Genomic DNA, 12,702 nt, shown 5'->3' with positions numbered 1-12,702 from the left:
ACATCCACATCCACATCCACATCCACATCCACATCCACATCCATATCCACATCCACACCCACATCCACATCCACATCCACACCCACATCCACACCTACATCCACACCCACATCCACATCCACATCCACATCCACATCCACATCCACATCCACATCCACATCCACATCCAGCTCTAAGTCCCTGGACTGTAGTCATTTGCTCTCAGAAATATATTTGCACCATACTTCTCTGAAAAAAACAATTTCTATTCCCTAAATGACCTTGTGAATGTTAACAAGTCTAACCTGATGTGGAACATCATGTTCTGAGTTTCTTGGTCACAATTTATGCCAGTGGAAGAACTAAGGCCCACCACCAGAGAGGAAGTTCCTAGGGGGCTGGAAGTAAGAATTCTAAAGGTTCTAGACTGCCTCTCATTCACATATATAGTGCCTAAAAGAATATAAATTCAGCCGGGCATGGTGGCTCACACCTGTAATCCCACCACTCTGGGAGGCTGAGGCGGGAGGATCACTTGAGGTTGGGAGTTCGAGACCAGCCTGACCAACATGGCAAAACCCCAATCTCTGCTAAAAATACAAAAATTAGCTGGGTGTGATGGCATGCACCTGTAATCCCAGCTACTCGGGAGGCTGAGGCATGAGAATCACTTGAACCGGGAGGCGGACGTTGCAGTGAGCCGAGATCATGCTACTGTACTCCAGCCTGGGCAATAGAGTGAGACTGTCCCACCCCACAACACCAACAACAAAAAAGAATATAAATTCATGGGTAAGGTGTGAAAATCACCTCCGAATTTCTGATTTTGTTGGCTTGTTCATAGACTTTTCCTTGTGTCTGTATGACTAGTTTCCACTGGGTGAGCAGCTGCAGCAGCAACTTCAGGGACGAATCAAGGAGTGTGTGATGCATATCATTTACTTCCCGGAGCAGGAAGTTGGTAAAGCCAAATAGGACATCTTCTCTCCAATCTGAGAAGTCAACAAGTAAACCCTGAAGAGAATTTTGTGCAATATGTCGCAATTCATCATCCATATGAATAGAGAGCCTGTGAAATGAATAACAGACAATAAAATCATTTACTTTATTAACTGGTCTTCTAGAGCTAAGAAGGAACATCTATTAATATATATCTCTTCTGCCTGAGTCTGAAAATGGGTCTCCCTTATTTTTTGCTTAGTAAATGACTTACATAAATACTTTTTAAAAACTTCTAATTTGGCCAGGCACAGTGGCTCACACCTGTAATCCCAGCACTTTGGGAGGCTGAGGTGGGACGATTGCCTAAGTTCAGGAGTTCGAGGCCAGGTTGACTAACATGGTGAAACCCCGTCTCTACTAAAAATACAAAAATTAGCTGGGCGTGGTGGCACATGCCTGTAGTCCCCGGTACTTGGGAGGCTAGGCAGGAGAATCGCTTGAACCCGGGAGGCAGAGGTTGCGGTGAGCCAAGATCGTGCCACTGCACTCCAGCCTGGGCAACAGAGTGAAACTCCATCTCAAACAAAACAAAACAAAACAAAACAAAACAAACTTCTAATTTTAGAATTACTGAAGCGTTGCAAAGATAATACAGAGTTTTCTGATATAGTGTTCTTCCGGCCTCCCCTAATGTTAACATCTTATATAACCATGGTACATATAGCAAAACTAAGAACTTAATATTGGGAAGAAGCTATTAACTTTACTCAGATTTCACCAGTTTTCCAATGATGTCCTTTTTCTGTTTCAGAATGCAATCCAAGACATCACACTGCATTTAGCTGTACTGTATATGAACACTTTTTAGTACATCACTGGCTACAGAATAAATTAGTATCGAATCCTATTTTTAAGGATGAGGAACCTGAGTACTGGAGAAGCTAAAGGACTCATCCAGAAGCTCAGTATAAATGAGCAATCGGAGTAAGGCCAGTGGTCCTAAATCAGTTTTGCTCCTTGGGAAATTTGGCAATGTCTGGAGACATTTCTGGCTGCACACCTTGGGGTGTGGTAGAGGCATCTCTCCAGTGGGCAGAAGCTAGGGATGTTGCTAAACACCCTACAATGCACAGGACAGTTCCCTGTAACAAAGAATTTTCTGGCCCAAAATGTCGATAGTGCCAAGGTTGAGAAATTTTGAGTGAGTTAGCAGAATTCTAGTGTATCTGAGGTTTAATCTAGAACAACACAATAATATTAAACCTTGACATTGGTAGGATGGATTATTGCTAACCTATTGCTTTACATATTCATTCATTTATTTAATAAGCAAAGGCTTTTAAGAGACACCTTCATAAGATTCAGTCATTATATGCCCTGTGTACAGCACTTAGGATATTGAGTTTGGTGTGGCTGTGTCTATTGGGTGAGGTGCCTGCAAGAGCGAGGTGTGAGACAGTGCTGGAGAGGAAGCAGATGCAGCTCACTGAAGGGTCTTTGGGCCACCCAGGGGGACAACACAGCAGGGAAGGGGTTCAGAGTGTGTACTCTGGAATCAGAATGCCTGGATCAGTGTCTTGCCTCTGTCACTTATTAGCTACGTGACTTCAGGCTATCACTTAATCTCTAAGCCTCAGATTGGTGAAATGGGGGTACTAACTGTAACTGCATTCCATAAACCTGTTGTGAGGGTCACTGAATTATCCATGTGCAATGTTTAGCACTGCACAGATCACAGAGTAGGCACTCAGTAATGTTAGCTATTATTAGAAGAAAATGAATTGTATCCTGAAAGTTACAGGGAAATAAACATGATTAGATTCACTCTTGAGAAAAGAGAGTCACGCAGGAAAGGGAGAATGCCTTGGAGAAGAAACAAAGCACAGGCCACCTAAGAGGTCACTGCAGTGACTTAAGCAACAAGTGGTGAGGGCCTGACCAAAGCAGAGAAGTGTGGTAGGGTAAGGGCAGATGGAGGCCAAAGACACTGAAAAGATAGAGCTTCCAGGACTCAGTAGCCTGCAGGTGTTCAGTGTCAGAGAAGAACATGGCTGAGTCAATGGAGGCTCCATACCCAGGGCAAATAGAAGACAACGTTGCAGCCCAGAGTGGTTAATGAATTTGCTCAAAATTAACAAAGGGAAGAGCCAGGAATTCAATCTAGGACTTCTAATCTTTAATCCAAAATACTTCCCACAAAACAAGCCTGGCACAAGTCACCCTAGTTATCACTCTCAAATAGATAGCATTTCAAAAGCCTGATAAGATAAGCAAACTCTTGTCTTATTTTCTAAAGCTTAAAGTACACCAGTTGGTCCAGTCTGACAATATAAACTAGGTAAAAAGTTCTTTAGTTCACAGATTTACACTGAGTCAGGGAATATATTTTCTGTCTCAAAAGCATGCAAAGTTCTAAACAGACCCTGAGAAGGAAGAGCTAAGTTAATTTTTCAGGGACGTCTTATACAATTAAATTTACAGTTCTTAAGTAGTTGCTGAAAAAAGAATGAGAAGCCTTTAACCTGGGCTTCCAATCTAGAATTGTCTGAAACGGGAGTTTTCAAACTTTCTTTATATTGCATTCAGCAGCAGATCTATCTTTTTTTCCAATAGAAGTTTATGTAGAGCTCTGTGGTGGTGAATTTTATGTGTCAACTTGGCTGGACCTCGGTGCCCAGATATTTGGCTGACATTATTCCGGATGTTTTTGGATGAGATTAACATTTGAATCAGTGGACTCTGAGGAAAGCAATTTCCCCACCTCATGTGGGTGGGCCTCATTTGACCAGCTGCAGGCCTGACTAGAACAAAAGACTGGACTCCCCTGAGCAAGAGAGAATTCTACCGCCTTTAGACTTCATCTGCAACATTGGTTCTTCCTGGTTCTACAGCAGACTGCGTTTGGATTCAAACTGGAAACTTGGCTCTTCTGAATCTCCAGCCTGCCGGCCTTCAGACAAGAATGGCAGCACTGGCTCTCCTGCATCTCCAGCTTGCTGGCCCCCCATGAAGATTTTGGACCTGCCAGTCTCCATAACTACATGAGCCAATTCCTTACAATAAATCTCTTTCTCTCTATATACATCTTACTGTTTCTGTTTCTCTCTGGAGAATTCTAATACAAACTTCAATATATAGATACATAAAACCTGAGTCACTCTGGTTAAAGCTGGGGGTAAACGGCCGGAAGCCCACCCATTTGGGGAGAATACACTCCTTCACTGGCCAAGCAGCTGAGTCATCTCTGCAGTCCATGGTTTGAAAACACTAGTTTATGAAAAGCACTTGAAGTCATTTCCCCATCTTACGTTTATTATTCTAATTTACTATATTTAGACCTGTCTATGGTCCTGAAGGTCTTAGAAAATAAGCTTCCACAGATAACAAGCCACCATTTTTAGGACAGGTAAAAGTTTAGTAACCAGGAACTGCAGACACTACATAAATGTTAACTGATAGTAACGACAGTGGTCACAATTTTGTGTCTCCCACAAAATTCATATGTTGAAGTCCTAACTCCCAGTACCTTAGAATGTGACCTTATTTGGAAATGAGGTCATTGCAGATGTAACTAGCTAAGTTAAGAAGAGGTTGTGGGCCCCTAATCCAATATGACTGGTGTCCTTATAAGAAGCGCACTTTTGTAGACAGACAAACACATGTGGATAATGCCATATGAAGATAAAGGCAGACAACAAGGTGATGCTTCTACAAGCCAAGGGATGCCAAAGAGTGCCAGCAAACTACCAGAAGCCAGGTGACAGGCTTGGAGCAGATTCCCTTTCATAGTCTTGAGCAGGATACAACCCTGCTGACCCCCTGATCTTGGACCTCTAGCCTCCAGAACTGTGAGAGAATAAATTTTTGGTGTTTAGGCCACTCATTTTTTGACACTTTGTTATGGCAGCCCTAGCAAACCAATATAATCATGAAACCAGGCAAGAACCAAGGACGAAAGCCATGTCATGGTCTATTTTCATGAAGCCTTTAAGTAAAGGCTTTTAAGTAAAGGAAAACTTTCAGCTTTCCAAATGAGATCGATTCTACTCTTCATCTAACTTTGCTCTCACGCACAATCTGCAATCTAGAATCTGTTTTAACTTCAAACCCACAATGCAGGATCATTTTCAGGACTCTTGGAGCCCCAAGGCAGTGTAGTCCTTGCTATTCCTGGTGGTCATGTCTCTTAAAATGACAGTATTTACCTACTCTACCAGTGAAAGGCTCAAACATATTCCTGGAGGATGAAGACCAGGGAGGGGAAAGGGCTTCTGGGATAGAAGGCTCAGCTGGTTATAAAAGTGGAATGTTTGTAGAAGAAAAAGGCCCAGACTGTCACAGAACTGAGACTGAGAGGAAATCACCTATCAAGACAAGTCTGTGGGTAGCAGGTGAGGGGTAAGGGGAAAAAGCTGTGAAAAGGACAAGGCTCCCTCCCTGTGTCCTGTCCCTTGAAGCGTATAAGCAGAGCGCTGCCTGTCAGATACAGTTGCCATCTCTTCCACTCAGTTCCTCATTTTTACTTTTATTAGATTTTGACCAGATAATCAAGATCTTGTGAAACACATGGGATTTTACATTATAAAGCAGGAAAAAAACAAAAACAAATACAAAAACCGCTATCTAAAAGGGAAAAGAAGGCTTGGAGTTAAATAAGAAAGATGTCCAGACATTCTGACTACCCAGGAAAGCAGCGTGGAGCTGGCTTACGGATTTACAAATCCTATTAGATCTCCTTCTCTAGCAAGGATGAGGGTGAGAGACAGCAGTTCCCCCAACTGGGCCATCTTGATAGAGAAACTAGACGAGGAAAGAAAGAACAGGTCTCAACTGCAAACTAAACAGATGCAGTTATAATTTTAAAAACTGTCCTTTGAGAGAGTTTGGTGGCAGCAATTAAGAGAGAACAGAGAGACTTTAAGAGAAAGCAACTTGTGAAGATATCTGGCTAGCTTGGGGAACTAAGGCTAAATTTCTGAGAAGGTGATTTGGTTCTCAGAAGCCTACAATAAAAGAAACCAGTGTTGCCAATACCAGTTGCAGCTGCCCCTCCCAGGCAGCTGGGATCAGGAGCACTAAGCAGGCGTGGTGTGATTCTCACTGCTCATGTCAGAAAGCGAATGCACAGCTGTATTCTGCACAGGCCACCTGTGCCACTGCCAGTGGTCCTGGGCCTTGTCTGCAGTGATGGAGAACAAGTGAGTGGTGTGATCACAAGGGCACGTGCTGCTCAGACAAGGGTGCTACTGAACAAGTCAGGACATGTCATAAAATGGGGAAAAAATAGAACAAAGCTGCCTTCTTGGTTGGTCACATCAGAAATATGACTTTTAACGGAAAACACTTGCATAAGCTGAGCTTCGGATTCTGATGGAATCACCTCAGTAGCTTTTAATAATGTTTTTTACAGAGATGCAAGAAAGAAAAGGGGTGATTTCAAATTCACAAACCATATCCAGAAGAAAAGACAAATTAGGAGAAACATCCTCCTTTGAACTAGGCAAGATAAGCAAAAGCTTATTAGGAGGAAGTGCCCCACAAAGTCACCAAGGGCAGTGGAGGAAGAAACACTGAAAGTGAAGCCCAGCAGACAAGGATTTCCAAAAGAAGGAGCTTGAGAGAGGTGGACTATTCACCACTAGGGTAGTTCACCAGAAGGGGTGGAAATTTCTTCTTTGAGGCTATTAAAGAATGAACTACCATCTATCTACAGTGGTTTGAACTACACCTCAACTAAAATACAGAAATATGACTAAGGGAATTATTGAGGCAATATATACAATTGAGACGAGTTCTCTTTCAGCTACACCAAACAACTAACCACTTTCCACAACACAGGCATATGTGGAAAAGGGAAAGCAGAATAAATGTTTAATAATTTTTAGATACCCCAGAAGACTGTGGAATCTGTGTATGCATTATCTCAGAAGTTTCTACAAATAATAAGGAAATACCACACAAAACGTGTTTATTATTTTGCATAAAACCAATGACATTTGGAAAATTCTATAAATTTGGGAAATAGATTTACCCTTCTGAAATTCAATGTCCTTATCTAAAAATAAGAATGAACATGTGTCCAGCTTATCTAACATAATGTATACGAAAGGCATTGTATAGCACGGTGTATGTTCTTTGAATGTGAAGATATCTGAAAATGATAAACTAACATTTGCTAAGACCTTTGAAAGAGGAGGGTGAATACTGAACAGCAAGTCCTTGGTGCATGCAAGGTACTGCAGGAAGTGACAAGGACAGGAGCCTGTGGACTGCTAGCGAAAGCTCCCTCTTGTGGTCAAATGACACAGCAGGAAACATCTAGGAGAGGAGAGCGAGAGAAAAAGATGGCGGCTGCCAAGGTGAGACAGCTCCCCTTTCTGTCTGGAGAATCCTCAGGGATCCCGACAGCTGCGCAGGTCAGGCTCTGCAGAGGATGGGAAGGAAGCACCCCCATGGGTCTTACCACGATGTCAGGAGGGCCTGTGAAGCTTCCATGGAGCCACATGGAAAGGTTCTCACACTTGGCTATTATGAGCTGGCTGAGCAATACATGTAAAGTAAGAAATCTAGTAGCTTGAAGAAGGCAGTTTTCCAGCTTCGTTATATACACTGTTGTCATGTGCATACTAATGCATGTCTATACTAATGCATGTCTGAGGTGTGAGTGTCTGTGATATTCAGCCATTACTCAAAGGGCAGCAAGGACCTGAGAGCAGTTGTGTGGGACATACAGTTGAAACTCCTTACAGGGAACTGAGTTGGGAGGGACGGACAACCTGCATGAACACTGCCCTTATTTTACCAATTATGAAAAAAATAAAACAAGTTTTTAAGTAAAAAAAAAGTACCACGGATGTGACTGTGAAGTGTCAGAAATAACAGGTCTTACCCCTCTCTGACTAGACCGTGTATTATCTCAGGTCAACTGAATCTGAAGGCAACTGGACTGTGAGGGTATAAAGTGACTGAAGACTTCTTGTGTGGCACTCGAAACCCACATTTATTGCTATTGAATTACTTCACTTTTGTCCTCTGAGCCTCTCGAGGAGATCTGAAGAGGTGCATTTTCTCACAGGTTAATAGGACTCTATGTGCAGGTCGCTTACTCTAGTTATCCTTCCCCCCGAGGAGAACAGCCTCTGGCTTCTTTTGAAGCTTATTAAAAAGGTCCCTTCATGGATTTCCCATATAAGCCAGTCATTTTCTTGATTTCTCCCTAAGACTTAAACTCTCAGGAATATTTATTTGTTCTGTTCCCTCAGGAAAAAAAAAAAAAGAAAAAGAAAAACAAAACAAAACAAAACAAAAAACAGCACCCATTGCTTTGGGCTTGGTAAGAATGTAACTAATAATAAACAGGACGCACCATAAATAGCACTAGCATTCCAACCACATCTGACAGAATTCCCTCCCAACACGCCTGGCACCATGATCTAGGGGTTTGGGCTTCACTGAATTGGGCTGTCAACGTGATTCCAGAGGTAGGAGCCTCCCACTCAGACTTATGGCAAAATAGCATTAGAGACTTTACCAGAAAGAGAACACTTCATGCTGTTCAAAACACTTGGTACTTCAAAGGCCTCAGTGTATATAATCACCAATTAGACTTCTATTGAATAACGTGAACTTTCCTTCTACTTCAATTTAACTGAAAACTTTTTCCCTGCAGACGCCTCCTCTCTCTAACCACACGTCTTGTCATCTAGCCCTCTCAACAGTCGTAAGAGGTAGGCAGTCTCATTCCAATTTCACCAAAATTTTACCAAGGGAAAAGGACAGGCTTGAGGGTTAAATAATTTGCCCAGATCATGCAGGTAGTAAAATGGCAAAGGAATGTAGGGAAATGAAGTTCAGGCTTTTAGAGGATTGTTTTCTTCCGATTCTCTTGTCCTGCTTCTTCCACGTCTGTTGACGGTGGCCCTCTTTCTCCAGATGGTCATGCGGCCGTGGAGGGGGGCTTTTCGCTCAGCCACCTGTGCTCTGGGGAAATACACGTCTCCTGATCATGCCGCCTCCTCCAATGCTGTCCACAGCAAACGGACAGGGTCTCCTTTATGTTTTCGGTAGCTCTAGACCTTGTCTCACAGCTTTTCTCTATTCTCAGTCTCTGCCCTCATCCCGGGTGACTCAGTATTAGCATGGATGACCCTTCCAGTCTTAGTCTCTCTTTCCCTCAGCTTCCCCCAGCCCCTAAATCATCATGTTCATTATTCTTTGGAAACCCACTCTTTGTTCCTCCACAGGTCTTCCCCTTGCCCTGAACTGGAAAGCCCTTTTTGATCCAGGCTTATTTTTTCCTGTTTCCCTCTGCTTTCCTGCTTCCAGGGAATGTGCTGTTCGCTCATATTCTGGTTGCTAGGTCTCAAAAGGTACACCCTAAGCGTGGACTGGAAAGAAGAAGGATCCACGGCTGGAAGGCTGCTGATAACAGTGGAAAGAGGCTACAGTGGTGGGTGACATTGGTGGGAAAGGTGCTCTCAGAAGGTGAGAGAATGTGAGTAAACTAGGCTATGCATAATGCATCATTCATTCAGTCAGCATGAATATTTGTTATCCTTCTCCAGGCTTTTCTTTTATTCTACCATTATAACCAGATTATAGAGCCTAAATTGACATTTTTTGTCATCTTGTTCCCCAGCTTAAAACTTTATCAGTCCAAATGCCTCAACAAGTACTTAAGATTAGCTGAAAATCTACCTCTTCAGTCTTATTTCCGTTTCTTTTCATCATTGGGTTTGTAAACTATTTTCTCTTTTCTCCCCCCAAACCAATGATGACTTTTGTTCTTCCTCATTCCATGCATCCCACGTGTCTAATAATTTTGCTTTCCAAATTGCACTTAGGTTTTGTCACTTTTGATTTTTAAATTAAATACATGCACAACTGTCAACTGGAGCTCCAGATCAATGTGAGATAACTAAGCTTACTAAACTATAATAAGGTAATTTCACTCAAAGAAAATAAATTTTAGGTTCTCACTGGATTGTGCATTGGGAGGGTGATAAATATGATTTTGGGCAGTTTTCTGAAGCACTATACTGAAACTAGTTTAGGATATCGACCACCTGCATTCTTGTCCCCCTGGGGGTCTGTGGGCCTCAGATTGGGTATCAGACTCCGAATGAACTCTTTTTTGGCCATGCCCATTTCATTTCCTGGTTCTACCTCTCTGCCTTTGCTCATGTCTCTGCCTTTACCTTTTTGAACTCTACCTTCCCTTCAAGGGAAGTTCAAGTTCCACCTTCTCTCAAGAGTTATTTGTTGCCTTCCCCAGTCCACAGTAATCTCTTACCCATGAATCGTGTATCATACATTTTTTGTGCCATTAGTTTGCACAACACAGGTTTGGGTTGTTAACGACCTTACGTGCTTATGTATTTGCTTCTAAGTTGGATTTTAAACCCCTTGAACATGGGAAAAATAATTTTTAAAAATGGGTTTTTTCCTGCCCATACACAGTACCTCATTTGGTAAATATTTGTCCATTGTAAACTACCATTCTATTTTTTTTTTCAGGAGTCATGACAAAGGATTGAAATTAATTTTGGTCACACAATGTTCTCACCTACCTAGCCAGCAAGTCAATAAGTTCAAGTTTTGACATCCCATCAGGAAGCAGTCGAGGAATAGCAGCAACACAGGTCCTGAAAAGATCTATTTTTGGCTTTCTCTCACCCCTAGAATTAGAAGACAAAATTTTAAAATAGGTCAAAAAGTTGTGAAAATAAAAACAAAATGAATTAAGTACATGAACAAAGACTAGAATCCATGCCTTCTGAAGTCATAGCCTGGTGTTAGCTCCATGTTATTCTCAAATGTTTATGCCCTTTGTAGCCTGACCAGTTCTAATAAAACTTTAAGTAATTTAAATGTAAGACAGAAGTATATGTCTGAAAAGAAAAATGCTGATATCAATACTATTTTACCTTGAGTTTACCCTTTAGTTGGGTCTAGTCCAGTTGCATTTAAAACACCAGAATCACAGAAATGGCTAAGTACATCCACATGAAGAAATGTATTTCATTCATTCCTACATTCAGCATTTAAAAATGGAATATATATATATATATATGTGTGTGTGTATATATATATGGAGTGGTGCCTTTTGTAACTGTGATATCTAGCAGCTTCTCTCCCTGATGAGTTATGCTTCTCCCCTAGAGCCTTTTGTCCTGTTTTTAAAAAATTAAGTGCTTCCAAAATAAATCTTTCAAAATAAGTAAAATTCTGAAATGTATATAGTTGTGCACCCATTTCTGACTTTTAAAGTGATATTGATGGGCCTGACCTCTATGGGGATTTCCTTCTCTATTTTTAATTAATTTCTTGAGAATATGAATGTTTAATGATAATTAATGCCTTCTGCATTCTGTTGGAAAATGTGAAGGAGAAATAGATATTTTGTGTTATTTCAATTTTTAGTTGTTTTAATAGATAATTGTTTGATTTTTTTTTTTTTGAGACGGAGTCTCGCTCTGTCTCCCTGGCTGGAGTGCGGTGGTGCAATCTCAGCTCACTGCAACCTCCGCCTCCTGGGTTCACGCCATTCTCCTGCCTCAGTCTCCTGAGTAGCTGGGACTACAGGCTCCCGCCACCACGCCTGGCTAATTTTTTTTTTTTTGTATTTTTAGTAGAGACGGGGTTTCACTGTGTTAGCCAGGATGGTCTCGATCTCCTGACCTCGTGATCCGCCCGTCTCAGCCTCCCAAAGTACTGGGATTACACGCGTGAGCCACCACGCCTGGCTAACTGTTTGATTTTTAACCACTTATTTTATCAATAACCTTTATGGAATAATTCAACTACCCACCAAAATCTTTCAAATGACCCAAGTGACAACATGTAACAGCATATCTAAAGTCTGATGACTTAGTCTTCTGAGCATAAATATAGAATCAGTGCCAAATTAATGTGATCCTAGGATACAAGCACAATAATGAAAATGCAAAGTAGCATAAAAGTAATTCCTTTTTGGAACAGTAACTGTAGTCAGAATAGAAATGCAATTAGCAGAATCAACCCTCTCTGTAATCTAAAGATCATAATCACACAGCAATTTTGCTCTGTAACACTACCTTTTAATGTGCTTTTACAAGTTTGTTAAGAATGAGTACCAAATTGTTTATATGAAAAATAAAACAAAATATGTTGTCTTCCAAAATAATCTGCTTTTGTGGGCAGTCATAAGGTTATTTTCTTAATAACCTTATGACTTTTGTCATCCATAGAGCATTTGCATGAGCTGTTGAGGACCCTGGAGAAGAGGAAGCAGTTGCACAGGGCTTTCCTATCAGCCAAGGAAAGAAATGTTTTCAGATGATATCCTCAATAGCTGTACAGTGTTAGAGCCTAGAGATCTCTTCTAATTGTTCATTTGTAACACAGTGAGTAGTTTAAACAGTTCTACTAGTTTGCTCACCAGATGTCTTTAACAGCTGGGATTATTTTTATGTCTGTCGGAAAATGGATGACCTTGCCTGGCCTGAAGTGTAAGGGCGAACTCTGCCAGACTTCCAAGATGATAAAACAAGCCTAGATTAGAAACTAATTGCTGCATGGTCTCCTCTTCCTACTGCAGTCTTTGCTGTCTGGCCTTTTATGGGAAGCTTATAAATCCCCAAAATAACATAATTAAGAAAATTTATTAACAGATATTAAAATTATTATTTCTTTACTTGTTATTTTCTTTCTTTCTTTTTTCATACTAGCATGAAGCACAAAAGGGATAAGAAATAAAGACTGAGCAACACAGAATGTTCAGTGTTCAAGTTCTTACCCTAC

The 12,702-nt window shown here is 41.3% G+C and overlaps 1 protein-coding gene across 2 annotated transcripts in view; it reads right to left on the bottom strand.

Annotated features, from left to right (window-relative positions):
• FRY (furry homolog (Drosophila)) overlaps positions 1–12,702 on the bottom strand; it is a 302,629-nt gene that overhangs the window by 155,892 nt on the left and 134,035 nt on the right. For both annotated transcript variants that reach the window (XM_011997805.1, XM_011997806.1), the window contains exons 17-18: positions 10,491–10,598; positions 790–1,048 (exon numbers count right to left, since the gene is read on the bottom strand). In XM_011997805.1, coding sequence (XP_011853195.1) covers positions 790–1,048; positions 10,491–10,598 — 367 coding nt within the window. The remainder of the gene's footprint in view (positions 1–789; positions 1,049–10,490; positions 10,599–12,702) is intronic.

Source organism: Mandrillus leucophaeus, unplaced genomic scaffold (genome assembly GCF_000951045.1).
Source record: "Mandrillus leucophaeus isolate KB7577 unplaced genomic scaffold, Mleu.le_1.0 Scaffold549, whole genome shotgun sequence".
Taxonomy (NCBI): domain Eukaryota; kingdom Metazoa; phylum Chordata; class Mammalia; order Primates; family Cercopithecidae; genus Mandrillus; species Mandrillus leucophaeus.
This window is presented reverse-complemented; position numbering and strand designations above follow the sequence as displayed.